At 56.1% G+C, this 23,922-nt stretch overlaps 2 protein-coding genes across 8 annotated transcripts; one reads left to right on the top strand and one right to left on the bottom strand.

The window, feature by feature from the left end:
- Positions 1–2,292: 2,292 nt before the first annotated feature.
- On the top strand, positions 2,293–6,775 carry PLA2G3 (phospholipase A2 group III; the record flags this gene model as incomplete). Of its 2 annotated transcripts, none has more annotated exons than XM_082668419.1 (7): positions 2,293–2,806; positions 3,829–3,961; positions 4,216–4,350; positions 4,645–4,952; positions 5,577–5,706; positions 5,814–5,930; positions 6,562–6,775. In XM_082668419.1, 7 exons carry the CDS (start codon positions 2,293–2,295, stop codon positions 6,773–6,775), a joined length of 1,551 nt encoding a protein of 516 aa, XP_082524545.1. The 2 variants fall into 2 exon arrangements, with proteins under 2 accessions (XP_082524545.1, XP_082524544.1); XM_082668418.1 differs by having other exon boundaries at positions 5,547–5,706.
- Positions 6,776–8,301: 1,526 nt separating this feature from the next.
- INPP5J (inositol polyphosphate-5-phosphatase J) lies at positions 8,302–17,762 on the bottom strand (the record flags this gene model as incomplete). Of its 6 annotated transcripts, none has more annotated exons than XM_082668170.1 (13): positions 8,302–8,808; positions 9,007–9,111; positions 9,238–9,315; positions 9,464–9,601; positions 12,179–12,362; positions 12,499–12,608; positions 12,749–12,860; positions 13,257–13,432; positions 13,766–13,882; positions 14,088–14,196; positions 14,318–14,431; positions 14,783–15,870; positions 17,513–17,762. In XM_082668170.1, the coding sequence occupies 13 exons, from the start codon at positions 17,615–17,617 to the stop codon at positions 8,302–8,304; spliced, it is 2,943 nt and encodes a 980-aa protein (XP_082524296.1). The 6 variants fall into 6 exon arrangements, with proteins under 6 accessions (XP_082524296.1, XP_082524297.1, XP_082524298.1 ...); XM_082668171.1 differs by having other exon boundaries at positions 14,783–15,852; positions 17,513–17,723; XM_082668172.1 differs by having other exon boundaries at positions 15,809–15,870; positions 17,513–17,617.
- Between the last annotated feature and the right edge of the window lie 6,160 nt (positions 17,763–23,922).

Here is a 23,922-nt window from a genome sequence, read left to right as displayed (position 1 = left end):
GTGGGGACCCAGAGAAAAGCCTCGGCCCATCTGTCTGTAGGGCTCAGCTGGCCCTGTCCTGTCCTGCTGGTTTGGATCCCGACATCCTCCGTTCTGAGGCCGCTGAGGGGCACCCCACTGGGAGGCAGGGCTCTGGAGCCTGTCCTGTAGGCTCACTGACGTGGCCACTGATTAATCTGAAGGGAAAACCCAGTGACACCCTCCCCTGAGGCCCGGGCAGGCCCCAGCCTGCCTCCCTTTGGGGCCCAGGCAGGAAGAGACCTCAAAGGTCAGCTCCACTGTACCCCTCACTGTACAGAGGAGGAAACCGTGCTCCGAGAAAGGCAGGGACAAACCTGCAGTCACACAGCCAGGCAGTGGCCTAACCAGGACTCGCTGTCACAGATGCTATGGCCCCAAAACCTTTGAGACTTGCTTTCTTCTGCGTAAATTGCTTCCGGCCCAGGGGTATCCTGAGCCGTAACAGTGTTTCGAATGCCAGGCACTGTGCTGAGAGTCCTGTGAAGTGGCTGCTGTGAGTATGCCCATTATACAGATGAAGAGACTGAGGCTCAGAGAAGTTGAGACTTCTAGGCCTGAAGTCACACTGTGCCAGGACCCAAGCTAGGTCCATCCGACCTTGAAAGTTGGGTTCCTGCTGTGGCACCTCCCAGCCTCCCTGGGTTGTTCACCAGCAGGAAAGGGCCCTGTAATATGGAAAAGGAGGGCAGAGGTGGGAAGTTGAGTTGTAAGTACCCAGCTTCCCCAGATGGTTGGAAGGTGAGTAATACATCAGCTCTGAGACACAGGAACAAGTGTCTGGGTGTAACCCCTCCCTGTTGGACAGACCACCCCTGTCTCTTGAGGTACACATGATGCCTGCTGTGTCCCCCAGGTGACTGCAGTCCAAGGATGGAGGTGGCTGCAGACACAGCCCCCTAGGCCACCTCTGCTCCTCTGGGGACCACAGTCCCTTCACGCCCAGAGCATCAGCCCTGCCCAGTGTTGCTTTCTTTTTTAAAAATTAATTAATTATTTTTATTTTTTGCTGTGTTGGGTCTTCGTTGCTGTGCACGGGCTTTCTCTAGTTGCGGCGAGCGGGGGCTACTCTTCGTTGCAGTGAGCAGGCTTCTCATTGCGGTGGCTTCTTTTGTTGCGGAGCACAGGCTCTAGGTGCACAGGCTTCAGTACCTGCAGCACGCAGGCTCAGTAGTTGCAGCACGTGGGCTCTAGAGCGCAGGCTCAGTAGCTGAGGTGCACGGGCTTAGTTGCTCCACGGCATGTGGGATTTTCCTGGACCAGGGATCAAACCCGTGTCCTCTGCATTGGCAGGCAGATTCTTAACCACTGCACCACCAGGGAAGCCCCAGTGTTGCTTTCAAAGTCTGCTCTGGCTGTGTCTACACCATCTATCAGACCAGGAGGGCTGCTGCTGGGCCATGCCTGTGCTTGGAGTCCCAGGAAGTGGGGAGCCCTGGGGCACTGTCCCCTGAATATGCTGAGTGCCTTTCTTAGAACCAGGACTGGGCAGGGAGAGCATCCAGGTGGTGGGCGGGGGGGCGGGGGGGGGCGGGGGGTGGGGGTGGGGGGGTGGGGGGTGGGGGGGTGGGGTGGGTGTGGGTGGGGGGGTGGGGTGGGTGTGGGTGTGGGTGGGGTGTGGGTGGGGGTGGGGGGGTGGGGTGGGGTGGGGGTGGGGTGGGGGTGTGGGGGTGGGGGGAGTGGGGGGGATGGATGCTCCCTTTCCCAGAAGCCTCAGAGCCTCCCGGGGGAGGGGTGTGGCCACAGAGCCCCAGCCCTGCCCTTACCTCCTTTACCCAGCTTTGGCAGAAGCCCGTGGCTCTCTGCCAGCTTCATGGAGGTGGGCTTGGCGGCCATCCCTGGGATGGGGGGATGACCAGTTCTAGGAGCCTCCTCTGAGCCCCCAGACCCTCTTCCCTCCCCAGGGAGATACAGATCCCCCTTCTGGCCCCTGCCCCCAGGGCCCAGGGCTTTGGCTCCTACCGTCCCCATCCAGGCGAGGCTGGTGGCAGGTGACTGGAAGGCGTGGAGAAAGGCAGGCCAAGTGGGGGCGTGGGCCCCGGCCAGTGTACTCCTCAGCCAATCAGCGGCCTGCCCAGCCGGTGGATTCAGTTACAAGCCCCAGATCACCCCATACTCCAGCCTCCTTCCTACTCCTCCCAAAGCTCCATTCATTGGCCCCGCAGCACCGGGTCGGCTGGGCTCGCTTCCGCTCAGCTACAGAGCTGCTGCCTCGTGGGCCCACCAGGGTAGGATTCCCGGGGGCTTTGTCTGACTGGGCTGGGCCAGGGCGGAATGGGGGTTCTGGTGGTGCTCTTGGGGGTGCTGAACTTCCTGGGGGCAGCTCTGGGGGACTCCCCTGCCCTCCACTTGCACAGCACCTCCTGCCACTTGGCCAGACCCATCTCTGGCAGCCCTTTGGGGTTCCTTAGCTTCTTGGGCAAGGATGCCCAGGGACTAGCCCTGTTCCATGCCCGCTGGGATGGGCACGGGAGGCTGCAGGTGTGCAGCCGGCAGGATGAGCCAGAGCTCACTACAGCCTTCAGTACCCTCTGTGCTGGTGAGATCACCCGGGACTCCTTCATCCACACCCCTGGACCTGAGCTGCAGAGAGCCCTGGCCACCCTTAAGCGTCAGTGGGAGGTCTGCAGAGGACCTGCCAAGAGTCCAGCAGAGACCAGGGAGAAGCGAGCAGCAGGGCAGAGTGGAGCGCCTGGCATGGGGAACCAGCGAGTGAAGAGAGGCTGGACCATGCCTGGCACACTGTGGTGTGGAGTTGGGGATTCTGCCGGGAACACCTCGGAGCTGGGTGAGCCATCGGTGTGTGGACAGGGGGGCTGGTGTGGGGGGGAAATGCAGCCTTTAGCCCTGGTACCCACTCTCCCAGGCTGTGTGTCCTGAGGAAGTGACTTAACCACTCTGACCCTCAATTTCCTTATCTGTAAAATGGGGTGACCATAAATCTCATCATGGGATGCTTGAATGTGGTTATAGATGGGAAAGGTCCTACTCACACCTGGGAGGCTTCATTAATTACCATCTGAGGAAGGAGGCTGGCTGGGGTGGATCCAGGGTCGGCTGAGCCAAAAAAACATTACCCAAGAGGAGGTTTTATGGGCACAGGGTGCCCAGTGGAGGGGACGCCGAGTGGGAGGGGAGGCCTGGGTTCAAATCCCAGCTCAGCCCTTCCAAGCTGAACGAGTCACCTCCCCTCTCTGAATCTGTTTCCTCACCTGTACAATAAACGTGACACCTCCTTCCCAGGGCTGCTGTGTGCTTGGGTGTGGGAAGTGCCAGGCATTTGGGAGATGCTCAGTAAAGGGCATCATTGCTCAGGTGGTGAAAAACATGCATGGCTTTTTTGCACTCTCGGTACAGCTGTCAGTGCATACACGTGGAGGGCTGGGAGGAGGACTTGGCACTTGAGTTGGAGCAGGCTGGCATCCTGACAATGCCTCATTGTGCCAGCGAGATTGCACCCTGCTGTTTACCATTCCATTCCACACACATTCATAACTTTGGAGTTTCACTTGTGGTGTGAGCCCGAGAACTCTGGAGGCAGACACCAGTTCACCTGAGGAAGATATTTCCGTGGGCAAGGGTTCCTGGGTGGGCTGCCTGGCACTTGGAATTGCCCAACAAAGGCTGTACCTGGGTGTTCTCTTCAAGCTTTGGAACTGTGAGTCCCACAGGGAGAGGCCTGAGGCAACCCAGGTCATCTGTATCAGGGCTGGGATGAGAACGAGGTCTCTGCTCCCAACACCACGCGGGCATAGCCGGCATGTGGTGCTCACGACCCTGCTGAGCTGGTGCCCCCTCCGCTCCCTGCAGGGGTCTTCCAGGGCCCCGATCTCTGCTGCCAGGAACACGACCGCTGCCCACAGACTGTCTCACCCTTCCAGTACAACTATGGCATCCGAAACTACCGACTCCACACCATCTCCCACTGCAACTGTGATGCCAGGTTGGTGGTGGGCAGGGAGGGCTGGGAACTTGGGGTGGGATTATCCACCGGGATTACCTGGTGCAGAGTCTGGGATTCCAGAGAATCCTAAAGGATCAGCCAGCCGGAGTCCACTGTGCAGTGGGAAAGCTGAGGCCTAACAGGAGAGGGGACCCTTGGACCCCAAATCACCTGGCTGGTAGTGACCAGGTGGTCTGGGAGAGGAGCCAGTAGCTCTCTGTGGTCCAGGAACCTGAGTGCTGGCTCTGGGACAGGTTCCAGCAGTGCCTGCATAACCAGCGGGACTCCATCTCTGACATCGTGGGCGTGGCCTTCTTCAACGTGCTGGCGATCCCCTGTTTCGTCCTGGAGGACCAGGAGGCCTGTGTGGAGTGGTACTGGTGGGGCGGGTATGTGGCTGCCCCTTTCGAGCCCCTTCCCGGCCAGTGGGGAGCTCGGGCTCCAAACCTGGGAGGGAAGCCTTTCTGTATGTCTGTCCTCCAGGGAATGATGCCTCGTCCTCCCTGTCTTCTCCTCAGGGTTGGGCCCAGGATGCAGATGCTCCCTGGGTGCCCTGCAGGACCCAGTGGGATGTGGGATGAGAGGTGGGACTGGCAGAGCCCTGATCTCCATGGAGATGAACCTGGGGACTTCTGGGAGGGGGGATTCTGGGTTACCAATTGCCACCATGTGCTACCTCCCAGGTGTAGAACATATGGCTCTGTATCCCTCGCCCGTCTCCAGCCCAGGACCTTCTACAATGCCTCCTGGAGCTCCCTTGCCATTCCCCTGACTCCCAGTCCTCAGAACCCAGCACCCAGCAAGCCTCGGTGGATTCAGCACCCTCAGAAGTGGCCAGCACAGCAGAAAGAGTCCGAGTACCCCAGCCAAGCCAATGCCACAGCCCTCCAGGCCCCTGTGGCCTCCCCTGGGCCTGATGTGGCCTCCATAGTCCAGCTGGAGGTCACTGATTCAGGCCTCCAGGGACTATGGCGTGGCCTAAAACCTCAAGGTGAGCTCAGAACCTAACCTTGGGGGCTCCTGTTGTAAGGAGGTGTCCCTGACTCTGTTCAGGGTGGGGGGCCCCTGTGTTGCTTCCTTTCCTGCTCTGAGCTCCTTCTGGGGTCTCCCAACCTCTCTCGTGCTACAGCCAGATGGATTTTTGTAAGCTCCAAACTTGTCCATGGCACTCCTCGCTGAGGCCCCACCATGATGTCCCAACACCCAGGGGTTGTCGAGTCTGGTCCTGCAGATCCTACTCCCCAGTCGAAACTCCAGTTCCACAAACTTCATTTGGTTCTTCTAAAGCCACTTGCTCTCTCCCACTGCTGGGCCTTTGCACATGCTCTTCTTGCTGCCTGGAGAATTCTCCCTGACTCTTCCCCTCTTCCAGCCTCAGCTTAGGAGCCTCTGCCTCCAGGAAACCTTTTCTGACCACTCTCGACTCTCTGGGCTTCCCCATGCCAGCACTGCTGTGTGTGTGTGTGCGCACGTGCACGCGTCTCCTATGTGTGAGGCACTCTGAAGGCACAAAGGGCATGAGATGGAGGGACACTGTGTGTGTGGGACACAGCATGTGTGCCGGATGGCAGTGGGCATCGGACAGGGCTCCTCTCACCACCACACCTGCCCCCAGGTGCCCGCCAGGCCTGCCGCGGCTTCCGCCGCCTGGACCAGTGTGAGCATCAGATCGGGCCCCAGAAGACCAAGTTCCAGCTGTTCAACGATGCCCGTGAACCCCTCTTCCACTGCAACTGCACGCGCCGGTGAGGCTGCTTGGACCCTTGGGGGTGGGCTGCCTGTTGCCAGGCACTGGGAAGGGACACCTGGCTGATGAGGCCCTGCCCCAGCCTGAGTCTGCCTCTGTCCTCAGTCTGGCACGCTTCCTGAGGCTCCACAGCCCACCTGTGGACGCCAACATACTTTGGGAGCTGCTGGGCATGACCTGCTTCAAACTGGCCCCTCCACTGGACTGTGCTGAGGGCAAAGGGTAAGTGACATCAGGGCCAGGAGGGATGGGGGACTTCCCAAGGGATGGGTTGCCTCTGCTCCCTTTGTGCACCTGGGCTGAGAGGGTGATGGAGGGGGTCAGGGGACCTCTGAGCTCCACTGTCATCATCCCTGGGTTCGGCTCTGCAGTTGGCCCATGTAGGTTGCATCTCAACTCTGTCATTTACTTCCTATGTGACCTTGCAAGCTGAATAACCTCTCCACACCTGTTTCCTTACCTATAAAATGGAGGTAGAAGCCAAGGAAGTGGCGTGTGTGACGTACATAGGCCAAAGCCTGCAGGACACATAGTAAAACACCTGCTTAACTCTTACCCCATAATCCACAATTTCATTTCAATTCTGATTCTCAAAGCTAACTCTGTTACTTTTCCTATTTCACAGGTAGGGAAACTGAGGCCCAGACTGACCCAGGTTTCTGCAGCCAGCTAGTGGCAGAACCTGGGCCTCTGGGTGCCAACCCAGGTTTATCCTGCCCCCTGCTAGGTGTAACAGTCCCCCACCCTCCCAGCCCCAGCCCTGCTCCTCTCTGGGCCTTGGTCACCCTCTCTGCAGAGTAGGGTGGGATTCTTGGCAGTTATGACCACCTGCCCCACTTTTCTCTCCTCACAGCTGTTCCAAAGACCCCAGGGCCATCAAGGTGTCAGCTCGGCACCTGCAGCAACTTCAGCAGAGGCAACTCCAGCTCCAGGGGACAGGCACAGACAACAGGCAGGCATGGACTTCAGAGCACCCAAAGGCCCCCATGTCATTCTATGACCGGTGTCTGCAGCTGACCCAGGGAGCCGGAGGACCTGAAGGACAGCAGAAATCCTGGAACCAGTGACCTCAGTTCCAGCTCTCCTGGGCACAAGACTGGACCTCGTCCCTGGCTTTGCTAGGCCCTGGGGGTCTCAGCTTCCCCTCCACGTGTTAGACTGAAGCATGGACGGGCTCTTGTGGATAGCCAGAGGGCTGCATGGGTAGGGTGGGGGGGCCAAGACCCAAATGCTGGACCACGTCTCCTGCTGCGCTGGGTGATCTTGGGCTGGTGACACAACCCCTCTGTGCTTGGATGTGGTATTCAGGAGGCTCATTCTGCTGCCCCAGGCTTGGGCCTTCCCAGAGAAATTAACATCCAGATGGGAATGGGGAGAAGGTAACATTGCAGCAGCCCCAGGAGGTACCAGGAGGAGGTACATATATGTCTATGTTGCAAAATTAATGCATGTCTCAAGAACTTGCCCAGGGAAGCCCCAGCGTCTGCCTGCTGAGGTCTAGGGCAGCAGGTGGGGAATGAGGGATGTCACAGAAGTGACTGTGTCTGAATCCAGGGTGGTGGAAGCGAGAAAGGGGCTTCCCAACTCACCTCCCCAGGGGACCCCTTCTCTTAACAGCTCCTATGCTCTTCCTGGCCCAGCCCTGGCCCATTCTTTCTGCCCTAGACCTAAATTCAGATCTCCCCCGTGCCCTTAAGCAAGAGACCTCCTTCATTCTGAGCCTTAGTTTCCTCGTCTGAAAAAGGGGAGTGTAAACAGGACCTACCTCACAGGGTTGTTGAGGATTAAGCGAACCAACTCACGGACAGCACTCAGCACCTAGGAAATGTTCCCTCCCTCCAGCACACAGCCAAACTGTGCTTAGGCGTCTGATTTTTTTTTTTTTTTTTTGCGGTACGCGGGCCTCTCACTGTTGTGGCCTCTCCCGTTGCGGAGCACAGGCTCCGGACGCGCAGGCTCAGCGGCCATGGCTCACGGGCCCAGCCGCTCCGCGGCATGTGGGATCTTCCCAGACCAGGGAACGAACCCATATCCTCTGCATCGGCAGGCGGACTCTCAACCACTGAGCCACCAGGGAAGCCCTAGGCATCTGATTTTTAAAGGTTCACATAACCACTTGGAGGTCTCAGTTTGCTCACTTGTGAAATGGAGCTAAGAACTACACTGAACTCAACACCACAACTTGTGGTGCAGCTTAAAGGACATGGCATGTGTAATGTATACAGCTGGTGCCTGGTAACTGTCAGATCTGTCATCCTCTCATCTCTTTAGTCCCTTCCTCTGACTGCCCCCAACCCTAGACTGCTAACAAGTTAGGAAGAAGTCAGGAGTGAGGCTGGAGAATTTAATTCCTAATTGATGACCTCTAGGTTTGCTCCCCCATCCCAGATGGGGGCTGGGATAGGGGTTTGCTGATTGTCACAGTTGAGGTGCCAGGACCAGGTTTGGGGAACCCCAGTTGGCCACCCCTGGCCAGAACAGAGTGGTAGGTGCACATAAAGCTGGAGCAGCAGCAGGAGGGAGGCAGGTGGGTTTGCAGAAGATTGGGGCAGAGCCCCAGGGGGCCACCTGGGCCTGCCTGCCCACCTCACCCTCAGGGCCCCAGGCCCCCTTCCTCCAGGCCCTGCTGACCCTGGGGGCTGGGAGACAGGCTGTCGGGGGCCGGGGCCTCCTGATTGGGTCCCCGGGAGCTGCCACCACCGGGGTCTACGGTCTCTAGGCGCAAGGCAGGCAGCAACCCCAGGCTTTGAGGCACAGATGGTGGGAAGGCCCAGGACCCAGGCAGCCCAGGGGGCCCCTCCTCACTGTTGCCCCGGCTGCCACCATCACTGCCCCCGTTGGGGGCTACCCGAGGAAGGCGGCGGCTCTGGGGCGAGGGGCTTCGGCTGGTGCCACGGCGTTCACAGGACGAGGGCTGCAGGGCGAGGCCGGGGAAGCGGGCCAGACCTGGGCTTCGGCTACGGTGCCGCTTGGACTTGCCAGGGCTTGGGCTGCGGGACTTGGATGCGAGCAGCTCCAGGGTGCTGTCATCCTCGTCCTCCGAGCTGGCACCCGAGCTGTCTGTGCTGCTGCTGGCCAGCTCCGAGGTAGGCAGTGAGATCTGGGGGGAAGGCTGGTCACTGGGGTGCCCCTCTCCCCAACCGGCCACTGAGGCCTCTGGGAACCACTCCTGCCCTCCCCCTTGGCAGACCCAGGAAGGTCAGGATACTTGTAGGAGGTCACAGAACAGAATGTAGAAGCTGTAGAGGACTTTGAATACTCCTTTGGTGCCCCTGACCCTGCAGCCTGGCCTACTTACCTGGAAGGGCTCAGTGACCCCGATAAGGATGCTGTGGGTGTGGCTATAATAGCCCAGGATGAAGTCTCCGTGACCCTTGGGCAGTGACTCCTCACTGAATGTCACCTGGTGGGCCAGGGGGTTTAGGCCCAGGTTGGGGTGAGGGAGGCAGCCTCAGGACCCTTCAAGCTGAATCCTGAGCCCCCAAGGGCAATGGGGACTTCCTCCCACTCTCCCCCTCCCCTTAAGTACCTGGTAGATGTTCCCATCCACATCCTCGTGTTTGGCCCAGACATAAGCCACGTAGTCCTTGCAGTGGCGGAAACCCACCTGGGGCGAGAGCAATCAGGGTCGTGACCCCTAAGGTCTGACCCCAGCAGCCTTAAACTCTGGGGAAGCCAGGGACCCCACATGGGTCCCTGGCTGCCCCTTCAGGCCCTTCCTTCCCCGATGTACCGACCACCCCTGCCCGTCTCACCCGGTACAAGCCGATCCAGTCCCAGGAGCTGCGGGCGAACACCGTCTCTATGCGGTACCTCACCACAGCCTGCTCCGGCCGCACCCACTCGTCCGCCACATCCAGCCGCACAAGCGGCACTTCGTCTCTGAAGGCAAACTGCCCAGGGGCAGGGGGCAACATCAGGGGAGACCCTCTAGCATTCTATGCACCTAGAGTCCTTGGGCCTGCGTCGGCACAAATTGGCTGAGATGAAGGGCCTTTGAAGCCACTGCACAGGCTGGGAAACTGAGGAAGAACAGGTCTAGGATGAATGCCAGGTTTCCTGCCTCCCAGCTCAGGGCTCTTTTTGTCCTTAGCCTCCTTAGGGAGTGAGTGAGAACACAGCTTTGAAGCTTAGTAGACTGTGGGTTTGGCCCTGGCTCTGCCATTGTTATGCAGTGTGACCCAAGGTGAGTTTCTTGACCTCTCTGAATAGAAGGGCTCCTGTCCTTAAACTCTGATGATCTTATTTAACTCTTGGGGTTGCTCTGCAGATTCAATGAGATACCATATAAAGCATCCTATAAACTTCTCAGTATACAGTAGGTGCTCAATGAATGACTTGCCTATAAGCTAACAAAGGAGTCCCATGATGCACTGGATATTCTGGAGTAAAGTGAACACCCATGAGCAGGCAAGAAGAGCTCTGGGTAGATGGCTGGAGACCGTCCAGGCTCTGCTACTAACCTGCTTCATGACCTCAGGTAAGCCCCTCATCAGGCTAAGTAAGACTCAGTTTCCCCACCTGTATTAAGGAACCACTATTAACCTTGTTTGTCATCAGTCCATGGAGACAAAAGAATCTTCTCTTCCCAGGGTCACCCCAGGCTGAGCAGGGGTTCACATTGTGGATGGGGTTGCTGGGGTGGCAGGTGGCCAGGGTATTGGCCAGGGTATTGGCCAGGGTATTGTCCCTCAGGGAAAGACTCGGTGGTGCCAGCCTCAGGCTTTGTCTGCTTCCCTGTTTATCTGGTTTCAACTTTCTCTCCCTCCTCAGCTTCTAAGCCAAGCTGCTCCAGAAGAAACCAGCACATCCTCTCCCTGCCTGTGGGTTCCTAACAACAGGTCTGGCCAGGTTGCGCTCTTGGAAATACCCTTTAGGGCCTTGTGGGGTCAAAACTCCTGCTGAGTCCTGTGCTGTGTTGCTTTGGATAAGAGATTTAAGTTCTCTGAGCCTCTGTTTCTCTCATCAGTAAAACTGGGAGGAGAATTTAGACATCCTCAGGGCCTACCACAGTATTCAAAGGGATGACATACATGAAGTAGGCTACACAGGCTCTGGCATATAGTAGGTGCTCAACAGGTAATGTTTTACAAGAGACAGGGTTCTAGATAAGGAGGGAAGGATAGGGCACCCAAAAGGAGTGGTTCTCAAGGTGAGGTCCCTGATTGGGGGTTAAACCTCACACCCAAGGCTTTTACCAAAGGTCATGGGAGGCCAGACACGGGCAGATTTCCATTCCCAGCTGAGGACATTGGCCACTGTCCCTCTGACTGACCATATGACAAAGTTAGCAGGGAAAACATTCTCTGGTCTGCTGGGCTCCCTCTTATCAGATCAAGAGAATCGGAGAGCCCAGGGTTGAGTTTCAGGACTGGAAATTGGGCTCCACCCCACTCTGCTGCTGAGCCTGTGTGCAACTTGGGGCGCATGCCTACCCCACTAACAGAAAGTTGGACTACATGGTCTCTAAGATCCAGTTCTGACATTCTCGGATTTCCCCTTTTTCCTTTGGCAGCTAGGAGCCCCAATCCTAAACACAGGGGCTTCCCTGGTGGTGCAGTGGTTAAGAATCCACTTGCCAATGCAGGGGACACGGGTTCAAGCCCTGGTGTGGGAAGATCCCACATGCCATGGAGCAACCAAGTCCATGCGCCACAACTACTGAAGTCTGCATGCCTAGAGCCTGAGCTCCGCAACAAGAGAAGCCACTGCAATAAGAAATCCGCACACCACAATGAAGAGCAGCCCCCGCTCGCCGCAACTAAAGAAAGCCTGCGCGCAGCAAGAAGACCCAATGCAACCAAAAATAAATACATAAATCAATAAAAATTTATAATTAAAAAAATCCTAAACACAATGCTAAATTTTATAGTAACTATATAGGGTTTAGCTTTGTATTTTTTTGTATCTCTACTCCCCCTCCCCATCACATATGGTAAGATGGTAAAAAAATAATAAAAGAATGTGAATGAATGCTACATGGGATTTGAGTAAATATTTTCGTGGCTGGTCTTATTATGTATGTGAATTTTAACATAAGTTGCCCTAGCCTTTCTCAGAAAAGAGGAAATAGAGATTAGTGGAAAAGGTATACCCTTTGAAATCAGACTAGCCAGGGTGCAAATCCTAATCTTCCCTTTAGTAGCCATGTGACCCGGGGCAAGGGGTGCTGTGTCCCTGGGCCTCAGAATTTTCACCTGAAAATGGAGATCATAGGACTTCCCCGGTGGTCCAGTGGTTAAGACTCTGAGCTCCCAATGCAGGGGGCATGGGTTCGATCCCTGGTCCGGGAACTAAGATCGCACATACTGCATGGCATCGCACATAAATAATGGAGATCATAATCCCATTCCCAGTCTGCTGTGACAAGTGGATGCTGCTGAGGGCAGGTCTAAGGGGTTACCGGTGGGCAGTGGGTTGCTGAGCTGGGCCTGGGGATGTCATGCGGGGAGGATGAGGCCAGGACTCACGTGCAGGACGAACTGGGCAGCCACGGGCTTGTGGTCGCTGACAGTGTATTCCATGTGGCTGTGGTAGCTGTGCTGGGTCACCTGGAGCCGGTGGCTCTCCCGTCCTGAGGGGCTGGGACCTCCACCTGGAGCCTTGACCTTCCACAGGATACGGTCTGTCCAGGCTGGCTTCCGCTTCTTGGCACTGCGGTGGGCAAGGGTAGGCTGAGTATCAGGGGTTGGGGGTCAAGGCACCTCTGCCTCCTGTCTCTCTTTCCTGTCTCCCTTATCCAGAAGACCTCAGCCCACATCCCCACCTCTCATCCCAGTTCTGAGCTCACCTGGTATCATATTTGTTAGTACCCACGTCAAACTTGAAGGTGGGCGCAAAGTTGAGGGGCCCCTCCTGGAAGCCCCTCAGGATGGGCCAGGTGTTCTTGGCCATGTTGAGCTGTGAGGGTCCAGAAGCACAGAATTGGACAAGAGCTTGGGCAGGGCAGGTGAGGGCAAGGACCATAGCCTAGGGTACAGGTGGTCCTAGGGCATGTTCTGTGTGCTTGGGGTTTTGGGGTCCAGGCTGGGATTCCCCACCTGGTCTTTCTCCCAGAGCTGGTGGAGCTGCTCGCTGTCGATGGCAAATTTGACGAAGTGCAGGTCGTAGCTCTCGATGCGGAAGTTCAGGTCCCCGAACCAGAACACGAGGCTGTTCGGAGGTGGGGGTCAGCGGGGTCCATGGGGTGAAGAGCCCAGCCCAGATCCTTCTCTGCCCCCATCCAACCCGACAGCTGCTCCTAGTGATGACGCAGAGGGTGGGTGGGTTGCTGCAGGGCCGCCAGCCCACCACGGAGCAGCAGGGGGTGTAGACCTAGAAGTTAGGTTCCGACCCCTAGCAAGGCCTTGCCCCTCAGCAAAGCTCCACCCTGCAGGCTCCACCTCCCCATCAAACTTACCAGCTTTCTTGTTCCTAGCTATAGTGTGGGTGGTCTCCACCCCCATAGGCCCCGCCTCTCCCCACTAGGCGCACAGGTCTCGCCCCTGAGTCCCACCCCTCCTTCACTAGCCCCGCCCAAGCCCCATTAGGTCCCGCCCCGGCCCATACTCGTGATCCAAGATGCCTTGAGCTCCAGGCCCCTGGAACTGCTGGAGGCTGAGGATGGTCTGGAAGTTGTCCTTGCGCTGCTCCGCTTTGTCCATGTGGGCCGGCAGGTGGCAGTTCAGGAAACACAGCATGTGCCCGAAGGCGGCCAGTCGCACACTCACTCCACCCTTGTTGCCCTTGGGAAACAAGGTTGGGTGGGTTATGGGCGGGGCCTAGGCTAGGAGGTGAGGCCCGCCGGGCTTAGGGTGGGCGGGGTCAGCGGGTGAGGCCCAGGACCCGTGGAGGTGTGGAGAGGGGTGGGTTCTAGGGAAAGGAGTGGAACAATAGGAGGGGCGGGGACAGAAAGGGGCGGGGTCTAGAAAACGAGGGGTGGGGGTGGGTGGGGAGAGGCAGGCCTCAGAGCAAGGGGTGTAGCTTGGGGAGGGGATATTGCCAGTACGCGGGGGTCCGGGGACTAATCTACGGATCCCTTAGGGCCCTGTACCCTCCCAGGCCGCTTCCACGCTCACCCAATAGCCACCCAGGCCAGTGCGCGTGCAATCAGTCTGCACATCCCTCAGGAAGGGCAGGTGGTAGTACTTGGCGAACAGCAGCAGGATGACGCCCTGCATCCGCACAGTACTCACCTGCAGCAGAGGCGTGAGGAGGCTGAGAGGCAGGACACAACTCCCCCGCCCCCGCCTTTTCCGGTTCTTAAAGGTCTGCTCTTCCATCTTCCCATTTCATGGACCCGGCCACCGAGGCCCAGCGGGCCCCACGGTGAATCAAGGCAGAGCTAGGGCCGAGTAATCCAGGGGTCTCCACCTGCCCGGGGGTTGAGGGAGGAGTTACCAGCACGAAGTTGAAGGGCCCCAGTGCGTCCATGAAGAGCTCGCTCCACTGGTCGGTGAAGAGCGCGTCCTTGAGCCGCTTGTTGATCATAGAGTTCACTTCCTGCAACCTGTGGGGGACTGTGAGGCGGCCTTCGGATTGGGGGGGGCGCCCTAGAAACCCCTCCCGTGGGAGAGGGTCTGGGAGGCAGGAGGGGCTCAGGAGGGAGTCTACTCGCCCTGTCCCCTCACCCTATGGCGATCATGTCTGCCCTGTCACTGTCATCGCTGCTGCCCAGGTGAAGGAGGGATGTGACATCATCGGGGGGCATGGCGGTGCCCACGTTCCATGTGACCACAGTGATCCTGGGGAGGTGGGGGTACAGAAGGGGTTACTACTGGGGACCACTCTCTTACCCTCAACCTCCCTCCCACAGGGCTTTTTCTGGGGAAATAAGCTTGAGTATAAGCCCTCAGAAGGACCCACAGTGGGCCCAGGGTCCCTTCCACCAGACTTCCAAGGGAGATCAACTGAGGCGGGGTAGGCAAGTCCCTTAGGAGAGGATGCTGTCTTCCGAGGGCCCCAGAGTGGGCCTAACACCCACAGGGAATCTTCCTCAGGGAGGTCAGCTGGGGTGGAGTAGGGTAAGCCACCCTAGAAGGATGGCTAGTCTTAGAGTTCAAGCCCCAGCAATGTCTTGGGAGAGGGCCCCTCACCAGAAGCCAGGGTCGCTCTTGCAGGTGGGCTGAGCTGACCAAGAGGAGGATGACGAGGTGGATGTAGAAGAGGAGGTGGTAAGAGGGGCTGGGGTTTCTCTGGGCTGAAGGTTGGGACTCAGATGCCCACCAGGCCCGGCACCCTGGGTGCCAGGCCTGGGGAGGGCCATCTCAGGAGCTGGGGGGACACACGGGGAGCGGTTTGGGGAGCGGCTGGGGGAGCGGCTGGGAGATCGGGGTGGCTTGGGCAGAGGTGGGGGCAAAGTCTGGGCTAAGGGGGCCCCTGGCCGGAAGGTGGGGTAGAGAAGTCCGGGGGAGTGAGTGCCAGGCTCTGGAGGACCCTGGCCCACATCCAGGGGCAGAGTCTGTGGTGTCCGGGACAGGACAGGATCCTCAGGGCTGCTGCGGGGGGCCTCAGGCCGGGCTCTGAAGGAGGGGGAGATCCGAGGGTCTGGGGGGGCTTGAATCAAGGATGGGGAGCCCACAGGACCAGATGTCTGAGTGGGGGGCTGGAGATGCCCTTCTGAAGGGGAGAGAGGTCTAGGGGCTGGGGCATCCCTCTGTTTAGCTGGTGTCCATCCCACAGAGGCCAGGGCTGATGTCATGGATGCTGGAGTCAGGGCCTGTTCCTGAGAGGGTGACAGAACTGGACTGGGCACTGGGGAAGAGCTGGAGGGGGGCTGTGGGGGCTGTTTCTCAGATGCCACGGCCAGGCTCAGGCCTGAAGCAGCCAGGGCTGGCTTGGGTCCCATGGAGGCAGGTGGCACCTGCTTCTGGTCCCTGGACAGTGGAGCCAGCCTGGGCCTCAGGGTAGCTGGAGGAGGCTTCGGCCCAGCCGAGGCAGACACCACCAAATGGCCCACAGGTGTTGGAGCCAGTCTGGAGCTGCGATGGGCAGGAGCTGTCTTCTGCTCTCCAGGGGTAGACATTGGAGCCAGGATGGGTCGGGGAGACGCCAGAGCCAGGCTTGGCCCCTTTGAGGAAGATGGCATTGCTGCTGGTGGCCCCACAGGTGTCAGAGCCAACCTTGGTTCCGAGCATACTGGTGCTGCATTCTCCTTCACTGAGAGCTGAAAACGTGAGTCCATCTTGGATAGGACAAGTCAGAGACTCAGAGTCAACCCTAACCAGGCCTCCACTTCCATATAGACCCCAGCAGACTCTGTCTAGCTAAGAAAGGCACATCTTTCTGAGGAAGTTCTTCCTAATTTCTCACCTCAATCCATTCTGCTGTGAATCAGCTTCTCTTTTGGAGGAAACAGGACATGGAAACCTATCCCCTCCCTCACCTGTGACACCTCTTTCATAGAGGTGAAACTAAGACCCCCAACTCAAAGGAGGCAGAGTGTGAGCCTGGACCTGAGGGCTCTCCTTGCCTTCCTGGCTGGCACCCACTCCCTGGCCACCCTGGAGTGTTGGGTGGCTGGAGTCAGCTTCCTTGAGCACCGCCCACCCCTGCAGTCCCTGCTGCTCCCCTAGCCAAGGGCTACTGATCTGACCCCCCCAGATCTTCCCACTCAGGACACCCTGGGGCCAGCCTGTTAAACACCACCCCCTTTCCTCCACAGTACACAGGAACCCTCAGGTTCCCCCCGCCACATCCCAATTCCTTGGTCACAGCCCTCTCTGTCCTCGTCACCCATTCCTAGAGCTCCGTGCAGGAGCAAGAGCCTGGGTTGGGACTGGCCATGTCGATTCCCAGCCCAGCTCTGTGTGACCTTAGGCAAGCACTTCCCTGCCCAGGGCCTCAGTTTCCCTGTCTTAAAATGAAGGACCCTGGTGAAGGATCCCTGGCCACACCTGATCCTGGGAAGCCTAGGTCTCATATCCTCTGCATGTACGAGCCAAAATTTGCTAGGCTTCCATTTGAGCTCCATGGAATAGTCATTCCTCCCAAGTGTGATTCTAACACCCAGAGCAAGTCCAGGATTCTGTTGATCCTGGCGCCGCACCACTGTGCACAAGTTGTACCCTCTTACCGTTGTCACCGCACCTGTGAGGACAGGCAAGCAGGTATCCTCTTTATGTCCAGCAGGTGGAGTGGGTGGTGTGGGGCCCTGCAAGGACCTCCTCTTCCTTTCCCATCTGTCCCTGTCTGATGCCCCTGTCTCCAGAAGTCAGGATAAAGTGTCCCTTGCCAGGGAGGGTAGACGAAGGTTTACACTCACCCTGGGGTGGCCCCATCCCTGCCTCCAGAGATGCAGTTCTGTCTGCATCCCGTGTCCTGCTTGGTTCAGAGAATCTGAAACTCTGCCTCCACCTCTGTCCCCAAACTCAGATCTTTGAGGCTTGCATTTTGGGCATCCTCCTTGGTTCCTAGTGTCCCACTCCAAACCCCCACCCCAAACACACACCGCCTCCAGCACTAACAACTTAGACATCCCAGATGTCACAGTTTCAGTCTTCAGGGACAAGCCTCCTCATTTTGCATTAGCTCAGAAAGGACAAGCAACTTGCCCAAGGTCACATAGCAAAGCTGGAGCACAGCTGGGTCCCCTGATACCTGGTCCAGGGCTTTCCCAGGAGGTCCTGGAGACAGCTAACTCCATCTCTCTCTGAGTGTCCCATCACTACCCCCTCAGCCCCTAGGGTACCCTGTTTGCCCAGCCCCTGCTTGGTGGGCAGAGGAGAGTGCCAGCCCCTCAGCTGGGGCACCAGGGTGCCTGCAGTATGTGGGGGGGTGTGGGATTAAGGATCAGGAATGGGGGAACTAGGATTTAGGGGTCTTACCTTGGAGGGTGCCCCAGTTTGGGAAATCCCATGGGGCATGGGCAGGGGGCCCAGGCCAGCCTGGGCCCCCGGCCTCCCGCTGCCACTGATGCCCTGGCCCTCCATGTCTACAGCCCCCGGCAGCCTGGGTTCCCTTGGGCTCCAGCTCCTCCGCTAGCTCCCGGGAACCAGTGATGTCATCAGCCGTTTCAACCTGCTGAGAATTTAAAGACACAGGCACCAACTTCCCAACATAGAGGTGGCCAGGGCAAGGTGGCCTACCCCCTGGGGACTGGCTGCTGAGCCTGGAATGGTCATGGTGGGGGAGGAATCAGGGGGAGTGGGTCCATTGGCCTGGCACAGGTCCCAGCTGGCAGCATAGTGGAAGCTGTCTTTCTGTTCCCACCCTCCAGCCAGTAGGCCTGGCCAGCCCTTGCTCAAGGGAGGGGCATTGACACACCTGAGGGTAAGGTAGCTCAGAGGTCAGCCCCCTCTCCAGGGCTTCAGAGACACCTGAGTCCCTGCTCTGATCCTGTGACCTTCTTGACTCCCTGCCAGCTCAGGGCTTGCCTTGGCCCCCACCCTTGCCCCATTTTCAGGCCTTGGTGCCCGCCCCTCTCCTGGCTCTATCCTTCCCATCCCAGAGCCAGACACTCAGGCTCCAGCAACTGGAATCTTTCCCATCTCAACCTCAGCACTGGCCCCTCCTCTTCTGCAGACACCTTGAGCCTGCCCTTGGATGTCCTCACAGCCAGGCCCAGCCCAGCTCCTCTCAACTTTCCTCCTCCAAGACTCACTGGGTGTGGCTTGGGAGAGGGACTTGCTCAAGGTCACCTGGTGAGCTGGGGAGGTCCCCTGAGCCTCAGTGACCCAGGAACCACAAGAGTCAATTGGGATGTCTGGGGGAAGGGAACTGGGGTGGAGAAAGGCCCAGCAGTGGGGGAACAGACTGGCAGGAGGGTCAAAAACAGGTCTGGGAACTTCTTTGGCCAGGACCCAGCATAGGGCCTGGTCTCCAACAGACCTAGGGAAGTGTTTGTTGAATGAATCAATCAATCAGTGAGAAGAGTGAATGAGTGACAGGTTCAGATACAGCCGGAGATAGCTGTGGGCTCTGCTTCTGCCTCTTCCCCACTCTCACTCTTATCTGCTAAGCAGTCCCTGAAACCCTGATTCCTCCAGAGCTGCTTGATTGCTTACAGAGGAGTGATCTCACTCAGTTTAGGCAGAAAATGATCAGAGTTTTGTGCCCAGAGCTCCCTGCTGATCAACAGTCACCTCTGTATCCTCATGGACCGGTGTGGTCCCCTGCATGAAAGTCACATGGACAGATACCTCATTCCCTCTCCTGGATGGGCTTCCCACCTCTGCTAGTCTCTGAGTCTAGTCTGTGTTTCTGGGCTAGCACCTCTATGAGGCTGGAATTTGCAGGGGCAGAGACCCAGGCCATATTAGGGTCCTGGGGTAGAAATGTGGTAATGGTGGAAGTGATGACGTTGGTGATGGGGGAGGTAACGACAGTGGTGATCGAAGGGGTGGAGATGATAATGTATGTAATTATAATGGAAGTGAGGACTGACAGTGCTGGTGGTGGTGGTGAGGTGACAGTGCTGGCAAAGTGGAGGTGATAGTGGTGGGATGGATGTGATAGAAGAGGTAGTGGAGGTAATGGTGATGGCAATAGTAGAGATGATAACAAAGGTTGGTGATGGTGGAGGTGCTAGAATGAAGAGATGGGGGTTATAGTAACAGTGGAGGAGGGATGGGGGCAGACGAGGTGGTGGGGGTGTTATGTTAACGGAAGAAGAGGTGGTGGTGGAGTTGGAGGTGAAGATGCGGGTGGTGGTGAGGGAGGAAGTGAGCGTGAACAGGGTGGTGGTGCTCAGGCCACCAGATGTGGGAGGAAATTTTGAACTTACCCTGCCTAGCCCTCTGACTCCTATTTTACAGATGGGAAAACTGAGGCCCCCAAGAGTACTTGGCTTCTGTTGCAATCCTGGAAGTGATGGGAGACAGATCCAAGTCCCTGGAAGCAGTCCTAGGGCTCAACCATCCGGGCTGAGACAGGGGCATCAATGTCCTTGAGAAACCAGGCAAATGTCATGCAAATAAGTATTCAAAGGGCTCCTCTGCCCCAGTGGGGCAGCCAGGATCTCCACCATGTCCCCTCCCTGAGCTCAGATCCTTCAGGGGACTTTGTTTCTGTCTCTGCCACTGATTTACTTGAAGAGTCACTCAGATTCCTGGTCTGTGTAAGGCAGATAAAAACAGTAGATACCTCCAAGATTACTGTAAGAATTCAACAAGATAATACATCTGAAGAGTTTAGCACAGAGCCTGGCACAAGCAAGCTCTCAGTAAGGGCAGCTTCCCTGGAGTTACCACCATCACCACCACTACCACCACCACAATCATCATCATCATCATCATCATCCCCATCATCATCATCTATTCCAACCTGCCCATTTGGAGGATGCTGAAACTGAGGCCCAGCATAGTTGCATTCCTGGGTCGGGGGGAAGGAAAAGGGGCTCTGAGACCCAGACATGGCCTTGCTAGGGGAAGGGGGCAGGGGGCGGACCTTGGCTGAGAAGAGAACAGGGTAAGAGCTATATTTGAGCTCCTGGTGTGATGACTAAGGAGGTTGATAACAGGCTCTGGGGCTCAGGGTGGCAGGCTGGGGGCAGCTGCCAGGGAGAACCACCCCCCTGGAGGTGGCTGTCTCCGGAGACACCTCCTGGCTCCCTCCCTTCCCTCGCTCCTGGGGGTAGGGGGTGGTGTACTGAGGCAGAGAGTACACATTTTCCTGCCCCACCCTAGAAATCTTAGTGCTACCCTCCAGGCTGTTCGGGTCAGGGATAGGAAAGGAGGTGGTTGATGGGTTATCTCAGTTACTCTCCATAGTAACCCTGTGATGTTGGTAATAAGATCCCCATTTGACAGAGGAAGAAACTGAGGCCTAGGGATTACACAGCCAGCAGGGGACAGAGCATGGGGTTCCCAGGGAGATGGTGGATAATTCTCCCCCACAGAGGTTCCTGTTGAACCTATTCTTTGAAGGAGAATCTGTATTGCCAAACTGAAAAGAGAAGAAACACCCCGGCAAGCAGAGGGAGCAGCAGGTGCAAAGGTATGGAGCATGAAAGGTTCCGGCTGTGAAAGGATGCAAACTCTGGACACGTGCCCTCATGGCCCTTTGGCTCAGAGTAAATCCCCCAGAAGTAGGGAAGGGAGAGAGAGACGTGCTTCTTCCTCTTTCCTCTTCCTCTTCCTCGATCCACCTGCCAGGGGCACCTGAGTATGGTAATGGTACAGAAGGGTCTGTCCTCTTCGTTTTGCTCGCTGGTCACCTGTGAGGGAGGTCACACTGTGGCCACTAGTTGAGAAATGTTTTGAGACATAGAGGGTGCTACAGGGTAGTGTGGGAAGGTGGAAGAGGTAAGCATCAAGGAGGGCTTCCTGGAGGAGAAAGTATACAGGACCTGGAGGAGCATTTTTCCTCCCAGGGCTTCACTCCAGAGTTCCTTATTGGTACCAACTGCCACATGTTATATCACTCTCCCCTCGTTCTCACCTCTGGGGCAGGTGTCATCCTCACCTCCCATTCTGCTCCTCAGGAATGGGTTCAGGGAGGAGGAGTGACTTTCCCAAGGTCACACAGCTGGGGCCTGAGCTCAAACATCCTTCCTTCCTCTCCTCAGCTTCCCCTCCTCCCAGTCAGGCTGGCACCCGCTGTCAGCTGCTCTGAAATGAATGGCTATTTTTATTCTGGTTTGAGGGGATCTCGGGCAGCAGAGCCATGTAGGTTAGAAGGCTCTAGGACAACTGGCTTCAGCAGGCAAAGAGAGGTTTACTGCAGGGACAGAAGCTTGCCTGGGGGCTCTCCTTTCTTGCATGCTGACCTGCCCTTGGTGCCCAGGTCTCCAGAAACTTCTATATTGGAGCTCAGAACAGAGCACAGAGCCAGACTAAACCCTAGCCCTGAGTCCAGATCCAGCTTGAGCCTTAATCTTGGTGTTAACTGAGCCCCGATCCCACACTAAGACTGAGCCTCTACCCCAGCTCTAGATTGAGCCTTGGTTCTGGTCAAGTACTGAGCCTGATCCAAGCCTGACCTAGCCTGATTCCAACTGGAGACCTCAATTCTGGACCCAGATCGAGCGCTGATCCTAGCTTAAGACTGAGCCACAGTCACAGACTGAACTTTAACCCTGGTTTGGACTAACCCTTGATTTTAGACTGAGCCCCAAGCCCAGGTCTAGACTGAGATCCAAGTCTGGTCATTAACTGAACCTGGTGGCAGACTGAGCCCTGATCTTGGTCACAGACTAAGCCCTGAATCTAATCATTGACTGAACGCTGGTCTCAAACTGAGCTCTGACCCTGGGTCACACAACTCTGGTCACATACTAGTCCCTGACCTCAGACTGTGCACTGAATCTGGTCAAAGGCTGAGCCCTGAACATAGTCACAGACGGAGACCAAATCCCAGTCACTGACTGAGCCCTGACTCCAGCCCCAGACTCAGTTCTGAACCTGGGCATAGGCTAAGGACTGACCCTGACCTTGTCTGAGCCTGGTTTTATCACAGACTAAACCCCAAACCCAGCCCCACCTGAGCAGGGCTGCTGGCCTAGATTACAAACTGCCCCATAAAGGCATGGATTATGAGCAGAGATCTGTTCTGGGAGATCCTGGGCCTCCCATGACTGCTGATGCCGGAATGTTCCTGGTACTGTTGTGGCCAGTCACTACCATCAGTTCCACTAGCTGGCTAGTCGACACTCAGCAGCCCAGGCTATGGCCCCTCCAGGACACAGAGTCCAGGTTAATGCAATGAGGGTGGTTTGGTGGCACCTGTCCAGTGAACAGTGTGGGCCCATGGGGTGCTGAGGTTTGGCTCTGTCAGCAGAAAAGCCATGGGCTCCACGGGGCCTCTGGATTCAGCCAATCTGAGGCCCTTGCTGGGGTGTGGGGTGGGGTAGAGGGAACCCATGGCATATGACCCATTCTTTTTGTTAACAAATATTACTGTTTGTGTTTAGGTAACACATGTTTATTATAGAAAACACAGAAAAATATTGTAAAGGAGAAAAAAAATTCACCTATAATTTCATCTACCAAGAGATGACCATTTTGACTTCTTGGGTTGTTTCCTTTAGATTATGGTTTTTGGTGAAGGCGTATGTATTTATATATACATATTTTATAAAATCCATTGGCTACTCTGTTGCCGCCATACATCCATTGCAGCTCATATCCTTGACAATCTTCAGGAATGGGTCCCAACTGGTTAAGCCAGGGAGCATTTGCATTTCCCCAGACACTTGATTAGATCATGGACGGACCTAGTGAGATATAAGGAGACTTTTGCTGGGGGTTTTGGGAAAGAAAGCTTGTTTTCTCTCCTGAGAAGTTTACCAAAAAAAAAAAAAAAAGATTTCCCCTTGCTTAGATATGAATGAAGAAGTCTGTGGTGGTACTGGTTACTACCGGCAGCCATCTTGACACCATGAAGGTAATTGGGCTAATGATAAGCTGATGTTATAGAAGCAGAATGGAAAGAGATCAGGTCTTGGTGACTTTACCAACCAGATCAAACCTCACCTGAAGCCCTCCCTGCCTGGACTATTTTGTTATTTGAGCTAACAGATTCCTTTCATTGTTTAAGCCAGTTAAACTTGAGGTTTCTCTGACTTGCAGCCCAGAGCATCGCAACTCCCAGCTGATATTACTGTTTCATAGCTTTTTAAAAAAATTTAATACCATAACTATGAACATTCTCCATGTCATTCAACAGTATGCTGCATCATTTTAAACAATTGCTTGGTTCTCTACCCTAAGGAGGTATCACCATTTATTTAACTCATCCCCTGCTGTGACATGCTTCTGTCTTCTCTCCAGTTTTTCACCATGATAAACAGTGTCTAGATAAACATCTTGACCTAACAATTGATTCCCTCTCTGAAGATTACTTTGGGTCAAATTCTGAGAAGTGGAATACTGGGTAGAAGAAACATTTTTAGGGTTTTGATTTACTGTGTCAAATTGCCTTTCAGAAAGCTTGGATGAATTCCCACTTCCACTGCAGTAAATAGAGTGTTAGACATAGCCTGTCATTTCAATAATCTGGATAGAACCAATTATATTTACTGTGTCCTCATGCATTTATAGAGAATGGATATTAAATAACAGCCCTAAGTCTATTATTATTATATCTTCACAATCAAGTCAGTGAATGGGAGGTAGCAGGGTATGAACAAAGGGCAGAACTGACTTTTCCATTAGGCTCAGTGTCTAGGGCCCATCATACTTTTAGGGGTCCACAAAAATATTTTAATTTTAACTTCCTTTAAAATCGGAAGAAAAAAATGAATAAGTAATCATGAATCCAGCCTGGATTACATTCATTTTATTAAATCAAAGCAGTT

This window comes from Grampus griseus (genome assembly GCF_964374135.1).
Source record: "Grampus griseus genome assembly, chromosome: 12".
In the NCBI taxonomy this organism is placed as follows: Eukaryota; Metazoa; Chordata; class Mammalia; order Artiodactyla; family Delphinidae; genus Grampus; species Grampus griseus.
Note: the sequence above shows the minus strand (reverse complement) of the source record. Positions and strands in the feature narration are given on the sequence as shown.